The sequence below is a fragment of the Artemia sp. Qi Xiang Cuo genome, chromosome 8 (genome assembly GCF_049724085.1).
Source record: "Artemia sp. Qi Xiang Cuo chromosome 8, ASM4972408v1, whole genome shotgun sequence".
Taxonomy (NCBI): Eukaryota; Metazoa; Arthropoda; class Branchiopoda; order Anostraca; family Artemiidae; genus Artemia; species Artemia sp. Qi Xiang Cuo.
The window spans coordinates 61,501,529-61,528,250 of record NC_142801.1 but is presented as its reverse complement, the minus strand read 5'-3'; the positions used below and the strand labels follow the sequence as shown (position 1 = coordinate 61,528,250).

The window sequence follows — 26,722 nt, the reverse complement described above, 5'->3', positions numbered from 1 at the left end:
TTGATTCTCATTATATAATCATTATATTACTCTCAATAGCAATGATCTCCATTACTAGTCTAACAGAGCTGACCTAAAGTAAATCATTTTTCTTTTCAAAAGCTAATACCCAATTTTTTTTTTTTTTTTTTTTACCATTTTAACTTTGCATACCTTCCGTTTAAAACACCATGCCTTAAATCTATCTAAAACCCATCTACATCTTTTGCAACCATACTACAACAATATCCCCTACAATTTAATTGCAGCTGGTGACAAAATTAGTTGTCTTTACATTCTCTAAATTCATACTACAACATTCTCCTAACATTCATTTGGAGCTGGTAAGAAATTTAGTCGTCTTTAAATCCTCTACAACCATACAACGACATCCGCATCAAAAATTCACTTTGAGCTGGCAACAGAGTTAAGAGTATTCCCATCTTCTACATCCATCTAAATCTTCAACATCGGTTCTACAACATTCTCTTCAAAAATTTCCCTTGAAACTCGTACCAAAGGCAGTTGGTCTCATTTCCTCTACATCCAAATACGTCTTCTACATCCATACTACAACATTATTTCCTAAAATTTACTTAGAGCTGGTAACAAAGTAAATGGTCTTCAAATACTCCATATCCATAAAAATCATCTATATCCATACTACAACCTCATCTTTTGAAATTTACTTGGAGCTGGTAACAAAGCTAGTTGTCTTCACACCCTTTACATTTATCTAAATTCTCTACATCCATAATACAACACCGTCTTGTAAAATTTATTTGGAGCTGGTAACAAAGTTAGTCGTCTTTCTATCCTTTACATCCTTCTGCATTCTGTACATCCATACTAAAATCTCATCTCCTGAAGTTTACTTAGAGCTGGTAACAAAGATAGTCGTCTTCCCACCTACTAAATATATCAACATCCTCTACATCTTTACTACAATATCCTTTCCTAAGATTTACTTTTAGCTGGTAACAAAGTTAGTTGTCTTCGCATCCTCTACATCCATACTACAACATTTACTTCTAAAACGTACTTGGAGCTGGTAACAAAGATATTCTTTTTCACATCTACTAAATATATCAACATCCTCTACATCCTTACAACAATATACTCTCCTAAGATTTACTTAGAGCTGGTAAAAAAGTTAGTTGTCTTCACATCCTCTACATCCATACTACAACACTATCTTTTAAAACTTACTTGGAGCTGGTAACAAAGATAGTCGTTTTCACATCTACTAGATATATCAACATCCTCTGCATCTGTATTACAATGTCATCTCCTAAAATTTACTTGGAGTTTGTAACAAAGTTAGTTGTCTTCGTATTCTCTGCATCCATCTAAATTCTCTACATTCACATTACACCCTAATTTCCCAGAATTTATTTGGAGCACGCTCCTCCATTTCCCGTTTTGCCAATACAGTTGCGCACGCTCCTCATTCAGCTTACTCTGATAATAGCTTCACTCTTAACTCTATCCAACAAAATTCCTACTTCCTTTGCATGTTTTTTTTTTTTATAACATCTTACCACTCCCACCCATTCGAGGAACCACTCTCACCCATTCGAAGACGTTCTGCTTTTGGTTTCGCCCTAGTTGGATAGCCAAAAATACGATTTTTGGCAACATTTCATCCTTCATCCGTAAAATATGGTTCCTTTTCTTTGCGCGCTAATTTCGGCAAATTTTCATAGCTACTAATCGCATCATTGCTCTGTGGTTGCTTACTGGTTGTTTTTTTACTTAAAGATCGAAAAACTCTCTTAATTTGGAATAAGCAATTTATCATTAAATTGCTTGGAGGTCAGTCTATTGTCTAATCAAGAGTTAATCATTGATTGACTCTGCTAGGATTAAAATATGGCATTTAAAAATAACCACTGGCTTTTCAGGGAGAAGACATTTTTCAAAGCATTCTGGAAGCAGGTTTAAATAGATCCATTAAAATAAGAATAGCAGAAAGCAGGCCGTCAAGAATATCTCCTGATGAAGACACCATTGAAATTTCTCGTCAAAAGGCTGCTCAAGTAAGTCTCAATTAATTCTTTAGGTCTCATTCAAGCCCGTATCGGGGGAGGGGGGCTACCAGATTTAATGCTCATCCCGAAATTTTGTCAAATTCGTAAACAAAGCAACAAAAATGGATGAAAGTAAATTTTTGATTCATTTTGTAAAGGTTTTTGTAAATAACCGAGTCAAACTCAAAACGAGCAGAAATGAACATAAGTTGGGAGCAAAACCCCTATGCCTTCCCAAGGCCAGAACAATATTTGCACTCTACTGAAAAAAATATAAATGTTTTTATTTTTATAAATTTAATAAATCAAATAATATTAACATTTTGATTACTAAATATCGGTATATGTATATTAAACTGACAATGCAAATTCATTTGTATTTTTTCAGTAAAGTGCAAAATTTTAACAACATATACCCTTTTAAAAATCTGGACACAAATAGTACTGTTCAATTTAGTTTCATACCTCCTCTTGTTGACCTGAAATGGAAAACTTGATACCATTCGCAAAAAAATCTGTTTACTTTCTTTGAAAGCTTGGATACACTTTCGCTATTTTGATTTGGTTAAATTTCAATAGCCGAAGTAGCCCCAAAAGTTTGAACATAATACCCTCAGTCGTTCTTGGGATACTGCTGAGATGCCTTACTGGGAATTAGCATTATCACATTGCATTTTGATTTAATCTTAAGGCAACACTTAGTTTTTAAACATAATGGGCCAATGGGAGGGTGGGAGTGGAAGGGCGATTAGTTGCCCTCCAATCACTTTCGACTATTAAAAAGGGCACTAGCCCTTTGAATTGCAAATCGAATGAGCCCTTTTTGAAGTTTTTACGACGACACCTTCAGTAAAAACCTTATATGCCCCCAGGGCATAACTTAAAACCCTTGCCCTGAGGGCTGTGGGGGAGTATCCTCCACAAAAACATATTTTCTATCCGGAAATCAACTACGCTGAACAAAATGGATATCTCAAAATTTTTATTGGATGTGTTTGGGGGAATGAAGGGCGTGGGAGGGGGGCTATTTTCCCTCCAATCACTTTCGACTATTAAAAAGGGCACTAGCCCTTTGAATTTGCAATCGAATGAGCCTCTTTTGAAGTTTCTACGACAACGCTTCTATAAAAACCTTATATGCCCCCAGGGCATAACTTAAAACCCTTGGCCTGAGGGTTGTGCGGGAGTGTCCTCCTCAAAAAAATATTTTATATCTGAAAATCAACTACGCTGAACAAAATGGCTATCTCAAAATTTTGATTGGAATTGTTAGGGGGAATGATGGGCGGGGGGGGGGGGGTAATTGGAATCCAATCACTTTCGACTATTAAAAAGGGCACTAGTCCTTTGAATTTCCAATCGAATGATCCTGTTTTGAAGTTTCTACGACAACGCCTTCTATAAAAACTTTATATGCCCCCAGGGTATAACTTGAAACCCTTGCACTGGGAGTTGTGGGGGAGTGTCCTCCTCAAAAACATATTTTCTATCTGGATATCAACTAGCCAACATTGAATAATGTGGCTATCTCCAAATTTGGATTGGATGTGTTTGGGGGAACGATGGGCGTGGGGGGGGGGGGCTAGCTGCCTTTCATTAAAAACTTTATATGCCCCCCAGGGCATAAATTACAACCCTTGTCCTGAGGGCTGTGGGGGAGGGGTTGTCATCCTTAAGACCTAATTTCCAAAACTTTCAACTACATGGAACAAAATGGCTATCTAAAAATTTTGATTGTATGTGTTTAGGGAAAAGGTGGGCGTGAGAGGGGGGGGTTAGTTGCCCTCAAATCACTTTCGACTATTAAAAAGGGTACTGGCCCTTTGAATTTCAAATCGAATGAGACCTTTTTCCAGGTTTTACGACAAAGATTTCAATAAAAAACCTTATATGCCCTCAAGGTATAACTTATAATCCTTGCCCTAAGGGTTGTGGAAGAGTGTCCTCCTCAAAAATATATTTTCTATCTGGAAATCAACTTTGCTGAACAAAATGGCTATCTCAATATTTTTATTGGTTGTGTTTGGGGGAGTGATCGGCGTGGGGGGGGGGCTAGTTGCCCTCCAATCACTTTTGACTATTAAAATGGGCACTAGCCCTTTGAATTTCCGATCGAATGAGCTTTTTTTGAAGCTTATATGACAATCCCTTCTATAAAAACCTAAAATCCTTGCCCTGAGGGTTCTGGGGGAGTATCCTCCTGAAAAACATATTTTCTCTGAGGAAATCAAGTGCGCTGAACAAAATGGCTCTCTTAAAATTTTAATTGGATGTGTTTTTGCAAATGATGGGCGTGGGAGGGCTAGTTGCCCTCCAATCACTTTCGACTATTAAAAAGGGCACTAGCCCTTTGAATTTCCAATTGAATGAGCCTTTTTTGAAGTTTCTACGACAACTCCTTCTATAAAAACCTTATATGCCCACAGGTCATAATTTAAAATCCTTGGTCTGTGGATTGTGGGTGAGTGTCCTCCTAAAAAACATATTTTCTATCTGGAAATCAACTACGCTTAACAAAATGGCAATCTCAAATTTTGATTGGATGTGTTTGGGGGAATGATGGGCGTGGGGGGGGGGACTAGTTGCCCTAAAATCACTTTCGACTATTAAAAAGGGCACTAGAACTCTCAATTTCCGATTGAATGAGCCCCTTTTGGAGTTCCTACGACAACCCTTCCAAATGAAGTGCCCTTCTCTAAGGGAAAAAATAATACATAATACATTTTGCAAACATCGTTTTTATATGCCCTCAGGGCATAACTTTAAACCCTTGCCCGAAGGGTTGTGGGGGATTGTCCTCCTCAAAAACATATTTTCTATCTGGAAATCAACTACGCTGAAGAAAAGGGCTATCTCAAAATTTTGATTCGAGGTGTGGGGGAGAAGGCGAGGCGTGGGGGGGGGCCTTGTGGCCCTCCAATCACTTTTAGCTATTAAAATGGACACTAGTCCTTTGAATTTCAAATTTAATGAGCCTATTTTGAAGTTTCTACGACAACGCCTTCTATAAAAACCTTATTTGCCCCGAGGGCATAACTTAAAACCCTTGCTCTGAGGTTTGTGGGGGAGTCTCCTCAAAAACAGATTTTCTATCTGGAAATCAATTGCGCTGAACAAAATGGCTATCTCAAAATTTTGATTGAATGTGTTTGGAAGAATGATGGGTGTGGGGGGGGCTAGTTGCCCTCCAATCCCTTTTGTCTACTAAACAGGGTACTAGCCCTTCGAGTTTCTAATCGAATGAGCCTATTTTGAAGTTTCTACGACACCGTCTTCTATAAAAACCTTATATGCCCCCAGGGCTTAACTTAGAACCCTTGCCCTGAGGGTTGTGGGGGAGTGTCCTCCTCGAAAACATATTTTCTATCTGGAAATCAACTACGCTGAACAAAGTGGCTATCTCAAAATTTTGATTGGATGTGTTTGATGAAATGAAGGGCGTGGGGGGGGCTAGTTGCCCTCCAATCACTTTCAACTATTAAAAAGGGCACTAGCCCTTTGAATTTCCAATTGAATGAGCCTTTTTTGAAGTTTCTACGACAACGCCTTCTATAAGAACCGTGTAGGTACCCAGGCTATAAATTAAAACTCTTGCCCTGAGGACTCTGGAGGAGTGTCCTCCTCAAAAATATATTTTCTATCTGTAAGTAAATTACGCTGAACAAAATGGATCTCTAAAAATTTTGATTGGTCGTGTTTGGGGGAATGATGGGCGTGGGTGGGGAGGGGCTAGTTGCCCTCCAATCACTTTCGACTATTAAAAAGGGTACTAGCCCTTCAAATTTCCAAGCGAATAAGCCTGTTTTGAAGTTTCTATGACAACGCCTTCTATAAAAACCTTATATGCCCCCAGGGTATAAATTAAAACCCTTGCCCTGAGGGTTGTTGGGGAGTGTCCTCCTCAAAATATATTTTTTATCTGGAAATCAACTACGCTGAACAAAATGGCTATCTAAAAAGTTTGATTGGATGTGTTTTGGGGAATGATGGGCGGGGGGGGGGGGGGGGGCTAGTTGCCCTAAAATTACGTTCGACTTTTAAAAAGGGCACTAGAACTCTCAATTTCCAATCGAATGAGCCCCTTTTTGAAGTTTCTACGACAAACTCTTCCATATGAAGTGCCCTGCTCTAAAGGAAAAAAATAATAAAAAGTACATTGTGCCAACATCGTTCTTATATTCCCTCTGGGCATAACTTAAAACCCTTGCCCCAAGTGTTGTGGGGGATTGTCCTCCTCAAAAACATATGTCTATCTGGAAATCAACTACGCTGAACAAAATGGCTATCTCAAAATTTTGATCGGATGTGTTTGGGGGAATGATGGGCGTGGGGGGGGGGGCTTGTTGCTCTCTAATCACTTTCGACTATTGGAAACGGCACTAGTAACTCCAATTTCCAATCGAATGAGCTCTTTTCGAAGTTTCTACGACAACTTCGATACGAAACGCCCGGGTATGGAGGAAAAAAAAAAAAAAATATTGCCACATCTGCCTATGATAGGTGAATGCTTGTTGCTGTAAATTAAAATCGAAGCACCTTGGTTAGGCTATGTCTCAGAAGGGTTGTTCCAAACTTAATTTCTATAAAATTGTTGAAAGTGGTAGGACTGGGACCATTAAAACTAGCAATATTTCAGATGCCAGAGAATAAACGACTAGAATAAAACCTCCTCTTCCATACCTTTCTTGATTTAATTTCTAATTAACCCAAGATCAATATCATTAAGTGTTCCATTAAGGTAATTTCCATTAATGATTGTTGATGTTTTATTCTGTAATTTTTTCCATAATTTCAATGATAGAAAGTTTACCCCCTCAATTTTGTTCCCAAAGGGTTGTGAGAGTTACCATTAACTTACTATCCTCGGTATTATCGTGTTGTATATGTGCATATATTTATATCTCCCTGTCTCTTCGCTTTTCTCTCCTTTCTCCCTCTTTTTCACTCTCTTCGTCTCTATCCTTCTGTTTTTGTATGCTTAGCTTGACAAGTTCGGCACCTTTTCAATTGTTTATACACCGGATTTATGATTGCTTCTGTTTTCGTGTTTTTCAGGTTAGGGTGTTGGACTTTGACAAACTTGTTGGTGGTGGAGTCCTCCATACTAAGATGTGGATTGTTGATCGAAAGCATATTTTTTTGGGAAGTGCGAATATGGACTGGAGGTCTTTGACTCAAGTAAAGGAGGTTGGAGTTTGTATTCAAGACTGTCCACACCTTGCAAAAGATGCGGAAAAAATGTTCAAGGTAACGGTATCATCGGAAATTTATTAAGCGTAGATGCCCTAATGAATATCCTGATGAGGATGGGCTGTATATAAAAAGTTGGAACAATTCCGGTGCTGTGAGATGGTCTGGAGTCTCCGCTCCATCATAAGTTCGTTTCTCCGTCTCTATCCCCGACAGGGAAATTCTGCTTGCGTTACCTCTTAGTGGCATTAGAGTGGACCTTTCACGGGTTCTACTAACCAAAACTGTGACTCCTAACAGAATTGCAGGGTGACCTTGAGGAGTGGTGCCCCTCGTGGAAATTATAGCCTAGTGAACGAAATAGCATTTATACTGGATTTTGATGAATGGATATTTTTTTTGGGTTTGGTCTGTTTTGGTGGCCTTTTTTTGGCTTGAAAATATCTTCCTAGCTAATTTATCTGTTGTGGCTTGCCGCCCCGTATTAGCATAATATTTGTAGGCATGAATATATAATGAGTCGGAGGTAATAGGCTTAAGATTTTCTGTGGAGGATTTTGATTCTTGTTGTTATAAGAGCATCGCCAAATTTGGAAATCGATGTTGTGACCAAGATGGGCCCAGGATTGCACAAAGCCTCCATTCAACTGGAGGTCCCTGGAACACATTGCTATCTTGTTCTAAACCGGCCTAAGCGTTTCGTGTAGACTTGAAAAAATACGTTAGTCCCCGTCCTGCACTGGTTATGGGACTATTGCTTTTCATGAGGCCATAGCAATTGTAATGATTTAAAGAGTATGAAAATTTAACCTTGAATGTTATGATGTTAGAACACAGCTATCGTATCGATATTTTGACTGAAAAATTCAGATGCTCCGAACCGGACGTTTTAGGATCTTCAGAAACTTATATCCATGGGGTAGGAAACATGAAATTAGGTGATATAGAATTTATGTACTCAGACAGGAAAGATGGGGCACATAAGTAAGGAGTATGACTCATGATGAATGGCTCAATGGCTCAAGCTGTTAAGTTATGTTTAGGCTGGGAAGGTATTAATACTAGAATGCCAGTCGCTTCTTTTATGACTAAAAAGTGCAAGGTATCAGTCACAGTATTACATGCCCCTTTAGAACTGACTGATGGAGATAGGACTGACTCAGTTGAATTTTATTATTTACAGTTACAGGAACAAATAGACAGGGTCCCATGAAGAAATAGGGTATTTTTATTAGGAGATTTTAACGCACACATCGGTAGAAATAGGAATATATGCTTTCCTAGCCTAAGAAAATTTGGTGTGGGAAAAGAAAACAGCAATGGTTAGAGACTGCTGCAGTTTTGTAGGTATAAGAATCTAGTTGTAACCAATGCAATATTTGGTCATAAAATGGCTCATTAACATCGTATGCACATGATGGTAAGACAGCTAACCTTGTTGATTATTTTATTGCAAACCGATAGGCTGGTAGGATTGATACAAGCAGTGTTCTTTTTGATGTTATAGATAAAATCACCAGTTAGTAGTGTTTAGAGTTAACTTAAAGATGAAATTTAGGCTAGGGTAAATACCTGCGGGTAAGCTATGATGTTGGAAGAAACTTTCAAGGAACAGTTAAATACTGAACTTGAGAGTTTAAAATTTGACAATGCAGAAGATAGATGGAATAATTTTAGGAAATAGTTTGTGAAGTTGCTGATGGTGTCCTAGGGAAGAAAGTTTGGATCTCAGCTTGGAATATAAGTGAAAAGGCTTTATGTTTAATAGAGAGGAGAAGGGGCTTGTACAAGAATTATCTGAGTGACAGATCGATGAAAACAAGAGGAATGTAAGGAAAGTGAGGAAAGCATTAAAATATGAATCATGAGGTTTCAAGTGGAGGTCATGGATAAAATTGCGGAAGATTTGCAAGATGCAACCAGACGGCGTAACAGTAAAATATTGTACTGGCATCCTTATAAATTGAGAGGGAATAGTCAATCAATCTGAGCTTGTCACAGTTAAAGAAAGGAACGTGGCCACAATTAGTGATAAGGAAAGGGTTAAAGAGAAATGTGCAAAACATCTTGAGAATGTGTTAAACCATGATAGAGATACAGGAAAGATACAAACAAGAATGAGAAACTTTGTGACACTTTGAATGTGAAGGAAGATTTATTTTGTGAGGAAGAATTAGTGACTGTACTAAAAGAATTAAAAATGTTAAGGCCCCAGGTGCTGATAGTTTGGAAAATGAATTTCTTAAATATGGCGGTTATGAGAGGGAGTTTACGAAAGTTAATTAAACCCCTCTATAATAACGGTGATAAGAGTGGCTTTGATAATTGTTGGGACATTAGCCTGGTGTCTGTAGGAAGGAAATTACTTAGTATTTTGATACTTATTAGACATAACGATGTTGTAGACAAAGTTTTAAGAGAAGAACAGTGCGGTTTTAGGAAGGGTTGAGGATGTGTTGACCAAATTTTCACTCTCAGGTTAATAATTGAGAAGTGCTTGAGCCATCAAACCCCTTTAGTCCTCAGTTTTAAAGATTATGATCAAGTGTTTGATTCAGCGGATAGAAGAGCTTTAGCAAAGATCCTTTTCTTCTTTGGTATACCAGATAAGTACATTAAAGTGGTTAGTGTTATTTGCGAGAATAAAACTGCTTCGGTTAGTAGCTAGTTTCGTGTTGAATCAAGAGTTAAGCAGGGGTGCGATCTCTCCCCACTTATACGGTTAGTTTTGGCGAATTGTATCCTAAGGAACTCGGCAAAGGCTATGGGACAGCATGGAACCAAATGGGGAGGGAAAGTAAAGCTCTTCTAGACTTAGATTATGCTGATGGTTTGAGCGTTCTAGATGGTAAAATAAAATTCATTTATTTTACCTGTTAGTAAAATAAATGAATTTTGGCAGAATTTGAGAGTTCAGGGTGCAATAACAGGTTTGAAAATTGATATTAAGAAGACTAAGTTGCTTAGACTGGCAATAAGTGAAGGTATAGAGGTGATGTTGGATAAAGAGAAGATTGATCAAGTGAACAGATCCACCTATATACCCAGACCCAGGGTGTTATTTTCACAGCTAAAAAAATTCGTTAAGAATAGTACCATAAGTTTGGGAACCAAGATTAAAATATTGGAAGCTATAGTGGTGGCAACGGTCAAGTATGGTTCTGAAGGACGGAGCGTGGGCCCTCCGAAAGTTTACGGGGGATTTGTTTGATGTTTTCCATAGGACGTAACTACGGATGATTTATGGAACCTGTTTGACTGACCGTATTTCAATCAGTAAGCTGAGCGAATAAGGTGATTCTATCCCGCTTTTTAGGGCTATAATGAGGAAAAGGTTTAATGGCTAGGACACGTTCTGCAGATGAAGGATGACATATTGTCAAAAATTGTCCTTTTTAGTCAACCGTCTAGGGCCAAAGAAAAAGCACATCATCCCAGAACACGTGGGAGGAGGTTGTAAGGAACGATTTAAGGGAAACTGAAATTTATTGAGAGTTTGTAAAGAGGGAGGCTTCGAATATACTGGGATGCAGTAAGATTGTGCCTAGCTGTGGTGGCTTAAAACGACTAGGTGTTGCAGTGCCTTCTTAATAGTAGCAGTAGTAGTAGTGAAGTTTATTGTTATATAAAAAACTTTGATTTGTAGGTCTTATATGAAACAAAATCCATGAAATATCTCATAGGCAGCGCAATCGCGCTGCCTAAGTAAAGAACGATGTTGACAAAATGTATTATTTTCTTCTTCATACCAGGGCACTTCGTATCGAAGGAATTGTCGTAGAAACTTCGAAAAAGGCTCATTCGATTGGAAATTGGAGCGGCTAGTGCCCTTTCCAATAGTTGAAAGTGATTGGAAGGCAACTAACACCCTTTCCACGCCCACCATTTCCCCAGGCACATTTTGAGATAGCCATTTTGTTCAGCGTAGTTGATTTCCAGATAGAAATTATGTTTTTGAGGAGGACAGTCCCCCCATAACCCTCAGGGCAAGGGTTTTAAGTTATGCCCTGGGGGCAAATAAGAACGATGCTGGCAAAATGTATTATTAATTCATTTCCTTTAGACCAGGGCACTTCGTATCGAAGAAGTTGTCTTAGAAACTTCGAAAAGGGCTCATTCAATTGGAAATTGAAGTGAATTGTGCCCTTTTTAATAGCCAAAAGTGGTTGAAGGGCAACTAACACCCCTTCCACGCCCACCGTTTCGCGAAACACATCCAATCAAAATTTTGAGATAGCCATTTTGTTTAGCGTAGTTGATTTCCAGATAGAAATTATGTTTTTGAGGAGGACGCTTCCCCACAGCCCTCAGGGCAAGGGTTGTAAGTTATGCCCTAGGGTTATATAAGATTTTTATAGAAAGTGTTGTTGTAGAAACTTCAGAAAAGGCTCATTCGATTGGAAATTGAAAGGGCTAGTGCCTTTTTTAATAGTCGAAAGTGATTGTAGAGCAACGAACAGCCCTTCCACGCCCACCATTTCCCCAAACACATCCATTAAAAATTTTGAGACAGCCATTTTGTTCAAGTTGAAAGGTCTGGAAATTAGGTCTTTGAGGAAGACAACCCCTCCCCCCTCCCCACAGCCCTCAGGGCAAGGGTTGTAAGTAATGCCCTGGGGGCATATAAGGTTTTTTATAGAAAGCGTTGTCGTAGAAACTTCAAAAAGGGTTAATTTGAATTGGAATTTAAAGGGCTAGTGCCCTTTTTCATAGTCGACAGTCATTGGAAGGCAACTAACACCCCTTCCACGCCCACCATTTCCCAAAACACACTCAATAAAAATTTTGATATAGCCATTTTGTTCAACATAGTTGAAAGTTCTGGAAATTAGGTCTTCAAGGATGACAACCCCCCCCCCCCCCCCCCACACACACACAGCCCTCAGGGCAAGGGTTGTAAGTTATGCCCTGGGGGCATATAAGGTTTTGTATAGAAAGCGTTGTCGTAGAAACTTCAAAAAGGACTCATTCGATAGGAAATTGAAACTGCTAGTGCCCTCTTTAATAGTTGAAAGTGATTGGAAGGTAACTAATATCCCTTCCATGCCCATCCTTTTACCCAACACATCCAATCAAAATTTTTAGATAGCCATTTTTTTCCACGTAGTTGAAAGTTCTGGAAATTATGCCTTTAAGCAGGACACTTCCCCCAGAGTCTTCAGGGCAAAGGTTATAAATTATGCCCTGGGGGCATATAAGGTTTTTATTGAAATCTTTGTCGTAGAAACTTGAAAACACTTTCCATTGGAAATTCAAAGGGCTAGGGGCCTTTTTAATAGTAGAAAGTGATTTGAGGGCAACTAACCCCCTTCTCACGTCCGCCTTTTCCCCAAACAAATGTCAAAATATTTAGATATCCATTTTATTCAGCGTAGTTGAAAGTTTGGGAAATTAGGTCTTTAAGGATGCCAACATCTCCCCCCCCCCCCCACAGCCTTCAGGGCAGGAGTTGTAAGTAATGCCATAGGGGCATTTAAGTTTTATATTCAAAGCAATGTTGTAAAAAGTTCAAAAGATGCTCATTCAATTGGAAATTGAGAGAGCTAGAGCCCTGTTTAGTAGTCGAAAGTGATTGGAGGGTAACTAACCCCCCTCTCACGCCCACCATTCCCCCCAACACATCCAATCAAAATTTTCAGATAGCCATTTTGTTCAACGTAGTAGAATGTTTTGGAAATTAGGTCTTTGAGGATGACACCCCCCCCTTCCGCTAGCCCCCAGGGCAAGGGTTGTAAGTTATGCCCTGAGGGCATATAAGGGCTTTATTATTGAAAGTATTGTCGTAGAAACTTCTAAAGGGATCATTTGATTTTAAATTGAATGGGCTAGTGCCTTTTTTAATAGTTGAAAGGGATTGGAGAGCAACTAACGCCCCTCTCACGCCCACCATACGTAGTTGAAACGTAGTTGAAAGTTCTGGAAATTAGGTCTTTGAGGAGGACAACCATCGTCACAGCCCTTAGGGTAAGGGTTATAATTTATGCCCTGGGGGTATATAAGGTGTTTATAGAAAGCGTTGTCGTAGAAACTCAAAAAGGGCTCATTCGATTGGAAGTCGAAAGGTCTAGTGCCGTTGTTAATAGTCGAAAGTGATTGGAAGGCTTGACATTTTTATAGTAAAGATCGATGTGGGTACAATGTATTATTTTTTTTTTTTTTTTTTTTTTTTTTGTTTAGACCATGGCATTTTGTATCGAAGGAGTTGTCGCAGAAACTTCGAAAAGGGCTCATTCGATTGAAAATAGAAAGGGCTTATGCCCTTTTTAAGTGTCGAAAGTGATTAGGGCAACTAATCCTCTCCCACGCCCACCCTCCCATTTGCCTGTTATTTTTAAAAACTAAATGTTGCCTTAAGATTAAATCAAAATGCACTGTGTTAGTGCTAATTCCCAATAAGGCATCTCAGCAGTATCCCAAGAACGACTGAGGGTATTATGTTCAAACTTTCTGGGCTACTTCTGCTCTTAAAATTTCAACCAAAGTAAACAGTTTTTTTTTTTTTTGCGAATGGTATCAAGTTTTCCATATCAGGTCAACTAGAGGAGGTATGAAACAAAATTAAACACTACTATTTGTGTCCAAATTTTTAAAAGGGTGTATGTTGTTAAAAATAGCTGAAAATTTTTCTCTAGCATACAAATAGCAGGCCAAACTATAAAGGTTTAAAAAAACGAAAAGATTTTAAGTATTATTTTATTTTTCCCTGAAAAGACTATGCTAATATAAAACGAACAGAAATTAATTAAAAAAAACTTTCCACAAAATAAGTTTTTCAAAGAAAAATAAAGCTCCATTAAACCACAAATGAGCAAAAATAAAATAAAATAATCTACCAAGCGCGAAACTACCACAAATCAGCATCGATAAATAAATGAAACCCAAAACGAACAGAAATTAAAACAAATAACCGAGTCAAACTAAAGACGAACAGAAATAAACATGAGTTGGGTTCAAAACCCCGATGCCTTCCCAAGGCCAGAACATAATTTGCACTTTACTGAAAAAAAATACAAATGAATGTGCATTGCCAGTTTAATGCACATATAATGATATTTAGTAATCAAAATGTTAATATTATTTGATTTATTAAAGCTATAAAAATAAAAACATTTATGTCAAACTTCGAAGATAATCAATGTATCGCTTTTCCTTCGTATATTTTTTTTTCCTGCACTAACTCAAAAGCTGAACAAAGTAATAAATGTGAGATATCTTTTTCTCACTGCTAAAAAAGCAAAGAAAAAAAGCATTGCGACCCAATGACTGTTTTTAGCCTTTGTTTGGCCAAATCATACTATTCTTGCCAAACTATTCATACTGCTATTCATACTACTATTCATAATACTATTCTACTATTCATAATACTATTCATAACTATTCACTACTATTAATACTATAACTATTAACTATATATAATAATATTCACTACTATTCATAATACTATTCAGCTACTATTCTTGCCAAATCATAGGCAGCGCAATTGCGCTGCCTAAGTAAAGAACGATGATGGCACAATGTATTTTTTTATTTTTTTTTTTTGGTTTTTCCATACCAGGGCAATTCGTATTGAAGGAGTTGTCTTAGAAACTTCGAAACGGGCTCATTCAATTGGAAATTGGAGTGAATTGTGCCCTTTTTAATAGCCAAAAGTGGTTGAAGGGCAACTAACACCCCTTCCACGCCCACCGTTTCGCGAAACACATCCAATAAATATTTTGAGATAGCCATTTTATTCAGCGTAGTTGATTTCCAGACAAAACTTATGTTTTTGAGGAGCACACTCCCCCACAGCCCTCAGGGCAAGGGTTGTAAGCTATGCCCTGGGGGCATATAAGATTTTATAGAAAGTGTTGTTGTAGAAACTTCAGAAAAGGCTCATTCGATTAGAAATTCAAAGGGCTAGTGCCCTTTTTAATAGTCAAAAGTGATTGTAGGGCAACGAACACCCCTTCCACGCCCACCATGTCCCCAAACACACTCAATAAAAATTTTGATATAGCCATTTTGTTCAACATAGTTGAAAGTTCTGGAAATTAGGTCTTCAAGGACGACACCCCCCCCCCCCCCCCCACACACACAGCCCCAGGGCAAGGGCTGTAAGTTGTGCCCGGGGGGGCATATAAGGTTTTTATAGAAAGCGCTATCGCAGAAACTTCAAAAAGGGCTCATTCGATTGGAAATTGAAATGGCTAGTGCCCTTTTTAATAGTCGAAAGTGATTGGAAGGCAACAAACACCCCTTCCAAGCCCACCATTTCCCCAAACACACCCAATAAAAATTTTGAGATAGCTATTTTGTTCCACGTAGTTGAAAGTTCTGGAAATTATGCCTTTGAGCAGACACTCCTCCCACAGTCTTCAGGGCAAAGGTTATAAATTATGCCCTGGGGGCATGTAAGGTTTTTATTGAAATCTTTGTCGTAGAAACTTGAAAACACTTTCCATTATAAATTCAAAGGGCTAGGGGCCTTTTTAATAGTAGAAAGTGATTTGAGGGCAACTAACCCCATTCTCACGCCCGCCTTTTCCCCAAACCCATGTCAAAATTTTTAGATATCCATTTTATTCACCGTAGTTGAAAGTTTGGGAAATTAGGTCTTTCAGGATGCCAACATCTCCCCCCCCCCACAGCCTTCAGGGCAAGGGTTTTAAGTTATGGCCTGAGGGCATATAAGGTTTTTATTGAAAGTATTGTCGTAGAAACTTCAAAAGAGCTCATTTGATTTTAAATTGAAAGGGCTAGTGCCTTTTTTAATAGTTGAAAGTGATTAGAGAGCGACTAACGCCCCTCTCATGCCCACCATTTCCCCAAACACATCCGATCAAAATTTTGAGATAATCATTATTTTCAACGTAGTTGAAAGTTCTGGAAATTAGGTCTTTGAGGATGACAACCCCCATCACAGCCCTCAGGGCAAGGGTTGTAATTTATGCCCTGGGGGTATATAAGGTGTTTATAGAAAGTGTTGTCGTAGAAACTCAAAAAGGGCTCATTCGATTGGAAATCGAAAGGCCTAGTGCCGTTGTTAATAGTCGAAAGTGATTGGAAGGCTTGACATTCTTATAGTAAAGATCGATGTGGGTACAATGTATTTTTTTTTTTTTTTTTTTTTTTTTTTTTTTAGACCATGGCATTTCGTATCGAAGAAGTTGTCGCAGGAACTTCGAAAAGGGCTCATTCGATTGAAAATAGATAGGGCTTATGCCCTTTTTAATTGTCGAAAGTGATTAGGGCAACTAATCCTCTCCCACGCCCACCCTCCCATTTGCCTGTTTTGTTTAAAAACTAAATGTTGCCTTAAGATTAAATCAAAATGCACTGTGTTAGTGCTAATTCCCAATAAGGCATCTCAGCAGTATCCCAAGAACGACTGAGGGTATTATGTTCAAACTTTCTGGGCTACTTCTGCTCTTAAAATTTCAACCAAAGTAAACAGTTTTTTTTTGCGAATGGTATCAAGTTTTCCATTTCAGGTCAACTATAGGAGGTATGAAACAAAATTAAACACTACTATGTGTGTCCAGATTTTTAAAAGGCTGTATGTTGTTAAAATTAGCTGAAAATTTTTCTCCAGAATACAAATAGCAGGCCAAACTATAAAGGTTTAAAAAAACGAAAAGATTTTAAGTATTATTTTCTTCTTCCCTGAAAAGACTATGCTATTATAAAACGAACAGAAATTAATTAAAAAAAACTTTCCACAAAATAAGTTTTTCAAATAAAAGTAAAGAACTCCATTAAACCACAAATGAGCAAAAATAAAATAAAATAATCTACCACGCGCGAAACTACCACAAATCAGCATCGATAAATAAATGAAACCCAAAACGAACATAAATTACAATAAATAACCGAGTAAAACTCAAAACGACCAGAAATTAACATGAGTTGGGTTCAAAACCCCGATGCCTTCCCAAGGCCAGAACATAATTTGCACTTTACTGAAAAAAAATACAAATGAATGTGCATTGCCAGTTTAATGCACATATAATGATATTTAGTAATCAAAATGTTAATATTATTTGATTTATTAAAGCTATAAAAATAAAAACGTTTATGTCAAACTTCGAAGATAATCAATGTATCGCTTTTCCTTCGTATATTTTTTTTTCCTGCACTAACTCAAAAGCTGAACAAATTAATAAATGTGAGATATCTTTTTCTCACTGCTAAAAAAGCAAAGAAAAAAAGCATTGCGACCCAATGACTGTTTTTAGCCTTTGTTTGGCCAAATCATACTATTCTTGCCAAACTATTCATACTGCTATTCATACTACTATTCATAATACTATTCTACTATTCATAATACTATTCATAACTATTCACTACTGTTAATACTATAACTATTAACTATATATAATAATATTCACTACTATTCATAATACTATTCAGCTACTATTCTTGCCAAATCATAGGCAGCGCAATTGCGCTGCCTAAGTAAAGAACATAGACATAGACATAGACATAGGTTTATTAATATCGAACAGCGTAGCCATGGCTAATTTATGTCGTCTTTACAACAATATGGGAAAAAAAAAATTCAAATAACACTATAATAACACTATAAGAACACTAACACGTGAATACAAATAACACTAAGTCTTGTTGTATGCTTCTACGAAAAAGGGGACAAACGTGTTTTTGTAGCGGTTGGTTCTGCAGACCGGGGGTTGTAGCTTCGACTGGGATCTGGTTCTTTGGTTAACAGGAGCATCGGGTGGGAGGATCAGTCTGTGATGGGGCGAAGATAGCAGTGACTTGCCGAGGGATATTATCAGTGATAATCGTCTGTCGCTGAGAGATTAAAGGTTCAGTTCTTGCAAGAGTTTGTTGTAGTCGTCACTTCTGTTACCAACGATTATGTTAACAGCTCGTTTCTGCAAAGATTCAAGGTTATGGCAAAGGTAGTGGGTGCTCTGGACAAAAGGTCCCCAGACAGCGACGGTGTATTCGAGTAGAGGTCTCACATACGTAATATAGGCATTTTTTAGGCTTTGAGTGTCGCAGCCAAACCCGCGCATCAGGACTAGGGTCTGAAGTGATGCATTGCCAGCCTTAATAACCTTCTCCACGTGTTCAGTGAATATGTAGTCCATCGATAATGTGCCTCCGAGGATTTTCGCAGGTGGAACAACAGGGAAAGGGACTTGTGGGAATTCCAGATCACGTTTTAAGGGGAAAAACCTGAGGATCATTGATTTATCTGCATTCAGTGTCAGCTTGTAACATTCACAGTCCTCAGAGAAGGATGCCAGAAGGGTCTCGCTGAACTGACGTTCGATTATACCTTCTCTCACGAGGTATATGAGGACAAATGATAAATCGTCGACGAATTTGAGTCGCTCTTCGAAATTCTGAAGGAGGAAGTTGATGAGGGAGATAAATATGAAACCAGCAAGTCTTGTACCCTGAGGGGCTCCACAGGTAAGTTTAGACCAGTATGAGATCAAGTCACCTTCAAACAATGGAAATACACACTGCATTCTGTCCTGAAGGAAGCTCATCACTAATGCAAGAGACCGCTTCTGTGCGCCCATTGCTCGCATATTTTTTTGCTGCCGTAAGGTGACAAATCCGGTCAAATGCCTTTCTGAAATGGGCGAGAGCTAGGTAGATGAAGGTACTGCCCTTGTCAAGCCACTTAAAGATAATGTCAACTAGGCGCACGAGGTATATCGAGGTATTGCAACCTTTGAGGCCACCATACTGGTAACGGTCTATGTTTTCCCAGCGTTTTCTTGAGCAATTCACGCAGGATGAATGACTCGGTGACTTTTGCAAAGGTAGATGTGATTGATATCGGTCGTAACTCGTTGCAAGATTTGGGTGTTTTAGTCTTCGGTATAACACGCACAAATGCGCGTTTCCAGCACGACGGGAAAGTTGACTGGGCGAAACATTCTCTGATGATGTGTCCAAGTGGCTTGACCAGGAAAAGAGAGAACTCTCGTATTAACCTTATAGGCAGCTCTTCAGGAAAAGAGCTACTGGATGGACTCAACTTGTTCAGCTCTTTGAAAAATTGATACTCAACTATTTCGATTTCACCTTCGTCAGGGCATATTGACAGTAGATTCTCTATTTCAGTGTTAGTTGGGGCAGGAAAGGATGTACAAATGTCAGTAAAGTAATTGTTGACGTCATTTGCACTCACGAGGGACCCATCATCGTTCAGAATACGGACACTGGATGATACTGTTTTTCCAGCAATCTGCCTTACTAGACGGTGCCATTTACGGGGATCCTTTTTTATTTCTGGGTCCGAAAGGGATTTTTCAAAGAACTTTCTTGCCTCGCGACGAAGGCTAACAATTTTGTTTCTTAATAATCTTAACGACGTTGCGTCACTACTTGACTGCCTTACAGTGTTTTTTTCGCGAATCAGCTATTTTATTTTTGTAGTGATCCAGGGCTTGTCAGATTTGCTCACGACAAATTGCTTTTCCAGGAAAACTTCCAAGTATTTGTCATAGAGTAGGGACTGAAATATTTCTGCTTTCCTGTTGGCATCACTTTCGTTGTATACTTCGCTGAAGCAGTGAGTACCGACCCACATTCCGTACGTATTAATAGCAGAGTTCGTAATAGGTCTCCGGAGTACTTTTATTTTCTTAAGCTTCCTGATTTCACTTTTTGCCTTCATCAGCAGAGTGTGATGGTCCGATTTGCCCAATGGCCCGTTCGAAGACAGGTCTTTGTAATATGAAGCAAGGTTTGTAAGAATAAGGTCAAGGGTGCTCCCGGTCACATGGGTGGGTATCTTGACCACTTGTGACATACCCAGCGTATTAGCCAGCCATTGTTTCTTTGTTTGGTTGAAGTCACCAGCTATTATGAAGCCCGGGCGGCTATACCGCTGACGTAATGTGTCTAACGTAGACTGAAGGTAGGATACCAACAGCCGTCTGTTCTTGGCGCTTTCAGGATAGTAGATACTTGCGATAATGATGCAAGAGACATCTCGTGGTAAATGTTTTGGCTTGCATAATGCCCAGATCGCTTCATGGTTAGGGTCATTGAAGTTATCTAAACATTTGCAGGGGATATCATTGCGTACATACAGGGCAACACCTCCGCCAATCCTGTCTGTTCTAGTGTTCAAGAAAACCTTGTAACCAGCCATCCTTCCACTTGTTTCGTCGAGCTGCCATGTTTCGGTAATTGCAGCGATATGGATGTTATTCTGACGTAGAATGATATCTAACTCATCTACTTTATTCGTTAGTGAGCGGACGTTGCTCAGAAGGAAGTTTGGAAGTTGGTGTTTACAAGAGAGAACCTGCGGCGATACTACTGGAGGACAATCAGACCCGAAATCATTGGTAGGAGCATTGTTGTCAGGAATCAGCCGGGGCGGTAGGCTCATGCTTAGGATTGAGACTAAACAACTCTCATGTTTAGGCGTTTTGTTGGCCAATAGTTTGTAGCTGACTAACACATCAATCTTAAATTTCTTTCTGCCACCTCTGCGTCCTATTCTTGTTCGCTTGCAAACGATGGGAACGTCATCAATATTTTTATAAACTATCAGTGTGACAAGTGTGGCTATGACAGATGGCACCAAAACAGCAAAAGAAATGAAAGTGCCTTTTTTGCATTGATCAATCCAGTTTTCAGCAGCAGCCTCAGTCACAAAGAATAGCACTATTAATACAGTTTTGATTAATACCACTTTCATCGCAAAGGGAGGAGTATTTCAAGGCACTGAACAAGTTAAAATAGGATAGAATGACTTGCAGCCTCAACGGCGCGAGAGCCGTTAAGGAGCCGTTGATGGCACAATGTATTTTTTTTTTTTTTTTGGTTTTTCCATACCAGGGCAATTCGTATCGAAGGAGTCGTCGTAGAAACTTCGAAAAGGGCTCATTCCATTGGAAATTGGAGTGCCTTGTGCCCTTTTTAATAGTCGAAAGCGATTGGACTGCGACTAGCCCCCCCCCCCTCATGTCCATTTTTTCTTTTTTTTTTCTTTAGAGCAGGGCACTTTGTATCGAAGAAGTTGTATTAGAAACTTAGAAAAGGGCTCATTCAATTGGAAATTGGAGTGACTTGTGCCCTTTTTAATATTCGCAAGTGATTGGAGGGCAACTAGCCCCCCCCCCCCGCGCCCATCATTCCCCCAAACACATCCAATCAAAATTTTGAGATAGCCATTTTGTTCAAGCATAGTTGATTTCCAGATTTACATTATGTTTTTGAGGAGGACGCTCCCCCACAGCCCTTAGAGCAAGTGTTGTAAGTTATGCCCTGGGGGCACATAAGGTTTTTATAGAAGGCGTTATCGTAGAAACTTCAGAAAAGGCTCATTCGATTGGAAATTCAAAGGGCTAATTCGCTTTTTAATAGTCGAAATTGATTTGAGGGCAACTCACCCCCCTCTCACGCCCACCTTTTCCCCAGAACACATCCAATCAAAATTTTGAGATAGCCATTTTATTCAACCTAGTTTTAAATTCTGAAATTATGTCTTTGAGGATGACAACCCCCCCCCCCCCCACAGCCCTGAGGGCAAGGGTTGTAAGTTATGCCCTGGGGGCATATAAGGTTTTTATAGAATGCGTTGTCGTAGAAACTTCAAAAAGGGCTCATTCGATTGGAAATTGAAATGGCTAGTGCCCGTTTTAGTAGAAAGTGATTGGAAGGTAACTAACACCCCTTCCACGCCTACCATTTCCCCAAACACATCCAATAAAAATTTTGAGATAGCCAATTTTTCCCATGACGTTCAAAGTTCAGGAATTTACACCTTTGAGCAAGAGACTCCCCCCACAGTCTTCAAGAACGCGTTGTCGTAGAAACTTCAAAAAGGGCTCATTCAATTGGAAATTGAAATGGCTAGTGCCTTTTTTAATACGTGAAAGTGATTCGATAGCGACTAACGCCCCTCTCACGCCTACCATTTTCCCAAACACATCCAATCAAAAGTTTGAGATATGCATTTTGTTCAACGTAGTTGATAGTTCTGGAAATTAGGTCTTATAGGATGATAACCGCCTCAGAGCCCTCAGTGCAAGGGTTGTAAGTTATGCCCTGGGGGCATATAAGATTTATACAGAAAGTTGTTGTGAAAATCATAGGCAGCGCAATCGCGCTGGCTAAGTAAAGAACGACGTTGGCACAATGTATTTTTTTTTTGTTTTTTTTTTGTTTTCCATACCAGGGCACTTCGTATCGAAGGATTCGTCATGGAGACATCTAAAAGTACTCATGAAACTGGAACTTGAAGTAGCTACTGCCCTTTTTAATATTAAAAGGTTTTTGGTGGGCAAATTGCCCCCCCCCCCCACGTCCATCATTTCCCCATAGATATCCAATCAAAATTTTGAGATATACATTTTGTTCAGCGTAGTTGATTTCCAGATAGAAAATATGTTTTTGAGGAGGACACTCCCCCACAACCCTCAGGGCAAGGGTTTTAAGTTATGCCCTGGGGGCATATAAGAACGATGTTGGCACAATGTATTATTTATTAATTTTTTCCTTTATAGCAGGGCACTTCGTATCGAAGAAGTTGTCGTAGAAACTTCGAAAAGGGCGCATTCAATTTGAAATTGGAGTGGTTTGTGCCCTTTTTAATAGTCGAAACTGATTGGAAGACGACTAACTTGAGATAGCCATTTTGTTGAACGTAGTTGATTTCCAGATAGAAATTATGTTTTTGAGGAGGACACTCCCCCACAGCCATCAGGGCAAGGTCTGTAAGTTATACCCTGGGGGCATATAAGGTTTTTTATTGAAGGCGTTTCCGTAGAAACTTCAAAAAAGGCTCTTTCGATTGGAAATTCAAAGGGCTAGTGCCCTTTTTAATGGTCGTAAGGGATCGGAGGGCAACTACCCCCCTCTCACGCCCACCTTTTCCCCAAATACATCTAATCAAAACTTTGAGATAGCCATTTTATTCAACGTAGTTTTAAGTTCTGGAGATTAGGTCTTTGAAGATGACAACCCCCCCCCCCCACAGCCCTCAGGGTAACGCTTATAAGTTATATCCAGAAAGAATACGAGGTTTTTTATAGCACATACTCCCGTAGAAACCTAAAATAGAGCTCATTTGATTGGAAATTGAAATTGCTAGTGCCGTTTTTAATAGTTAACAGTAACTGAAGTACAACTATCCCCCCTTTCATGCCCAACATTTCCCCAAACACATCCAATCGAAATTTTAAGATAGTCATTTTGTTCAACACAGTTCAAACATCAGGAAATTATACCTAGGAGCAGGACACTCCCCCCACAGTCTTCAGGGCAAGGGTTATAAGTTATGCCCTGGGGGCATATAAGGTTTTTATTGAAATCTTTGTCGTAGAAACTTGAAAAAGGGCTCATTCGATTGGAAATTTAAAGGGATAGTGCCCTTTTTAATATCCGAAAGTGATTTGAGGGCAACTAACCCCCGCCCCCACCCTCACGCCCACCTTTTCCCCAAACCCACCAAATCAAAGTCTTGATATGGTCATTTCGTTTAACGTGGCTGAAAGTTTTTGAATTTGTGTCTTTAAAGACAAAAACCCCTCCCCACATAGCCCTCAGTGCAAGGGTTGTAATTTGAACCTCGGGGGAATATAAAGTTTATATAGAAACCATTGTCGTAGAAACTTCAAAAGGGCTCATTCAATTCCCAATTGAAAAAAAATACAAATGAATGTGCATTGTCAGTTTAATATACATATACTGATATTTAGTAATCAAAATTTTAACATTATTTGATTTATTAAAGTTATAAAAGTAAAAACATTTATATTTTTTTTAGTGAAGTGCAAATTTTGTTCTGGCCTTGGGAAGGCATAATGGTTTTGAGCCCAAATTAAGTTAATGTCTGCTCGTTTTGAGTTTGACTCGGTTATTTACTGTAATTTCTGTTCGTTTTGGGTTTCATTTATTTATCTATGTTGATTTGTGGTAGTTTCACGCATGGTAGATTATTTGATTTTAGTTTTGCTCATATTTTGTTAGATGGAGTTCTTTACTTCTCTTTGAAAAACTTATTTTGTGGAAAAAGTTTTTTTTAATTAATAACTATAAAGACTTTGCCAAAAGAAAGACATAAATATAAAGTTTCTGAATTAGTGTAATAAGTTTTGTTAAGAAATTTGGAGCTCGAAACTGAGTTTAAATACAAAATGGTGCTTTTTTTGTTGAACATGGGCAGGTTCAGACTTGATATACAATTTTTGTAGCTATTATATGACAACGGTTACATCAGACACGTGTTGGTTTGTATAATTCTCTACAAAAAAACAAACTTTTTTTGTTAAAACAAATAGTTGAAATACCATCATTTACTAGTATATTTGTATATTTAACTATTTATACGAATATCCTTGCTACGGTATAAATTTAAAAATTAGGCATATGCTCTGACGCTAAAACCTTCAAATACAAAAAATGACTTTGTCAGAATGGCTTCTGAATGGCTGAATTGAGCTGAGTACTCATAGCAAAGCATTAGCTTACTTTTAACATTACTAATACTACGAAATGGTATTTTTAGAGGCTTATTCATGATTTGGTCTCAAGCCAAGGAAAATGTTTGTTCTTATAGTTGGAATTTTGATTTGATGAGCTTTTTATCTACTTAGGGAGGCAAGATCCATCACTATTTAAAAGAATATATTTTGAAATGAAAGCAAGGAGTGAGTTGAAGGGCAACAAATCTAACTGAAAATAGTTCCATTTTGTAAATAGAACTTGCCAGACGAAAATGCAGACTATTGCCTTTGTAATATAAACCATTTTGTAGAACAAAGCTTTCTCGGTAAGTGGGCTTTTCCAAAGCCTATATAACCAAATTCACTTATTAAATTTTTAGATTTTAGTGGTGAAACATTTGCTCAACTCTTGGAAGAATGCTTCTTAAAAATGGGCCTCATTATATAAAAAGAAATTTCCAAAGGAATATATAGACTCTTAGCTTCGCCATATAGAGTATTTCTGCAGAACGAAAATAAGGATCTATTCCCGTGGTTCCCAACGTGAGGCGTAGGCCCCACCGGGGGGGGGGGCATGGTAAAATTTGGTTTTGTTATGGGCAGGACGTGTACCCTTCATCTGATCAAACAGTTCGTGGTAACGAACTGTAAGTAAGGAGCGACGCGGCTGAACAGTAACCGAAACTCTAAATTGCGGAATTTTGATACCAATAGATATATCAAAAGAATCGACTTATTATGCTGATTCCAAATATATAAGCTTCATTAAGTTTAGTTTTACTTATTAAAGGCTATGAGTCTGAGATAATTTGCATGATTATTGAAAAAGGAACACCCCTAAAAGTCAAATAATCTTAATGAAAATCACACTCGTTAGATTCTGTGTATCAGAGAACCCTATTACAGATGTTTCAAGCTCTTTTCTGCAAAAATGTGGAATTTTGTATTTTAGTGACGGAAGAAAGATCACGGATTTTTGTTCGTTTGTTTTTATAATTTTTTTTTACAGGGGTGATCTTATCGACCCAGTGGTCCTATAATATTGGGAGAGGACTCATTTGAACGGGAATTAAAAGTTCTAGTTCCCTTTTTAAGTGACCACAGGAGGGCAACTAGGCCCCCCTCCTACGCTTGTTTTCCCAAAATCTTCCGATCAAAATTTTGATATAGCCACTTCGTTCAGCCTAGTTGAAAGGCTCAATAACTACGCTTTAGAGATAGAATAACCCCCACAGCCACAGGGGAAAAGTCTTTAAGCTATAAAATTTGCCCATTATCTACGTAGTTTTTTACTGGGAAGTATGAATACATTTTTTGGGTGGGGGGAGATGAATTTTCCGATGGGGGGTTTTCCACGGGTGGAATTGTCCATGGGGTGGTAAGTTTCCAGGGGGTGAAATTTTACTCTGGGGGAATTTTGCCAGAATTTCAATACGTAATTCTTTTTATATGTCTTGCTTTCTCTTTGTCCTCTCAATTTTACGCGTGGAGATGCTAAGGGTAATTGTTCGGGGTAAATTTTCACCGGGATTGTATTGTCTAGAGAATTTATCCGTGGGAAGGGGGGATTTTTCCATAGAGGTGGAGCCAGATTTCCGGGACTATTTAAAAAATGTTCAAAAATTAATAAAAAAAAATGTTTTTTCAACTGAAAGTAAGGAGCAACATTAACACTTAAACAAACATAAATTATGACTATGGGAGTAGAGGCAGAGGAGGATCGGATTTTAACAGAGGTAGAGGAATATTTGACTTTAACGGAGGTAGAGGAAGGCCTGACTTTAACAGAGATAGAGGAACGTCTGACTTTGATAGAGGTAGAGGTAGGCCAAATTTTAACCGAGGCCGAGGAGGGTCCGAGTTTAGCAGAGGTAGCGAAAGAAAAGATTTTAAAAGTGGCAGTGGAAGGCCATATTTTAACAGAGGAAGAGGAAGCAGCTATGTGATTAACGGAGGCAGTGCAAATTACGCTCAAAGTAATACTGAATTAAAGGGAGATTCTTACGATGCCAAAGCGAATAACGTCGTAGATAGATGCAGAAGAAATGGAGACTTCAACAGAGGGAGAGTAAATAGCTATAGTAGGAACGTAGA

General features: G+C 38.7%; 1 protein-coding gene across 1 annotated transcript in view; it reads left to right on the top strand.

Annotated features, from left to right (window-relative positions):
- Nucleotides 1-26,722, top strand: part of LOC148949663 (5'-3' exonuclease PLD3-like) — a 185,917-nt gene that overhangs the window by 37,562 nt on the left and 121,633 nt on the right. Inside the window, exons 4-5 of the mRNA XM_089093053.1 lie at nucleotides 1,884-2,018; nucleotides 7,065-7,256. Coding sequence (XP_088949179.1) covers nucleotides 1,884-2,018; nucleotides 7,065-7,256 — 327 coding nt within the window. The remainder of the gene's footprint in view (nucleotides 1-1,883; nucleotides 2,019-7,064; nucleotides 7,257-26,722) is intronic.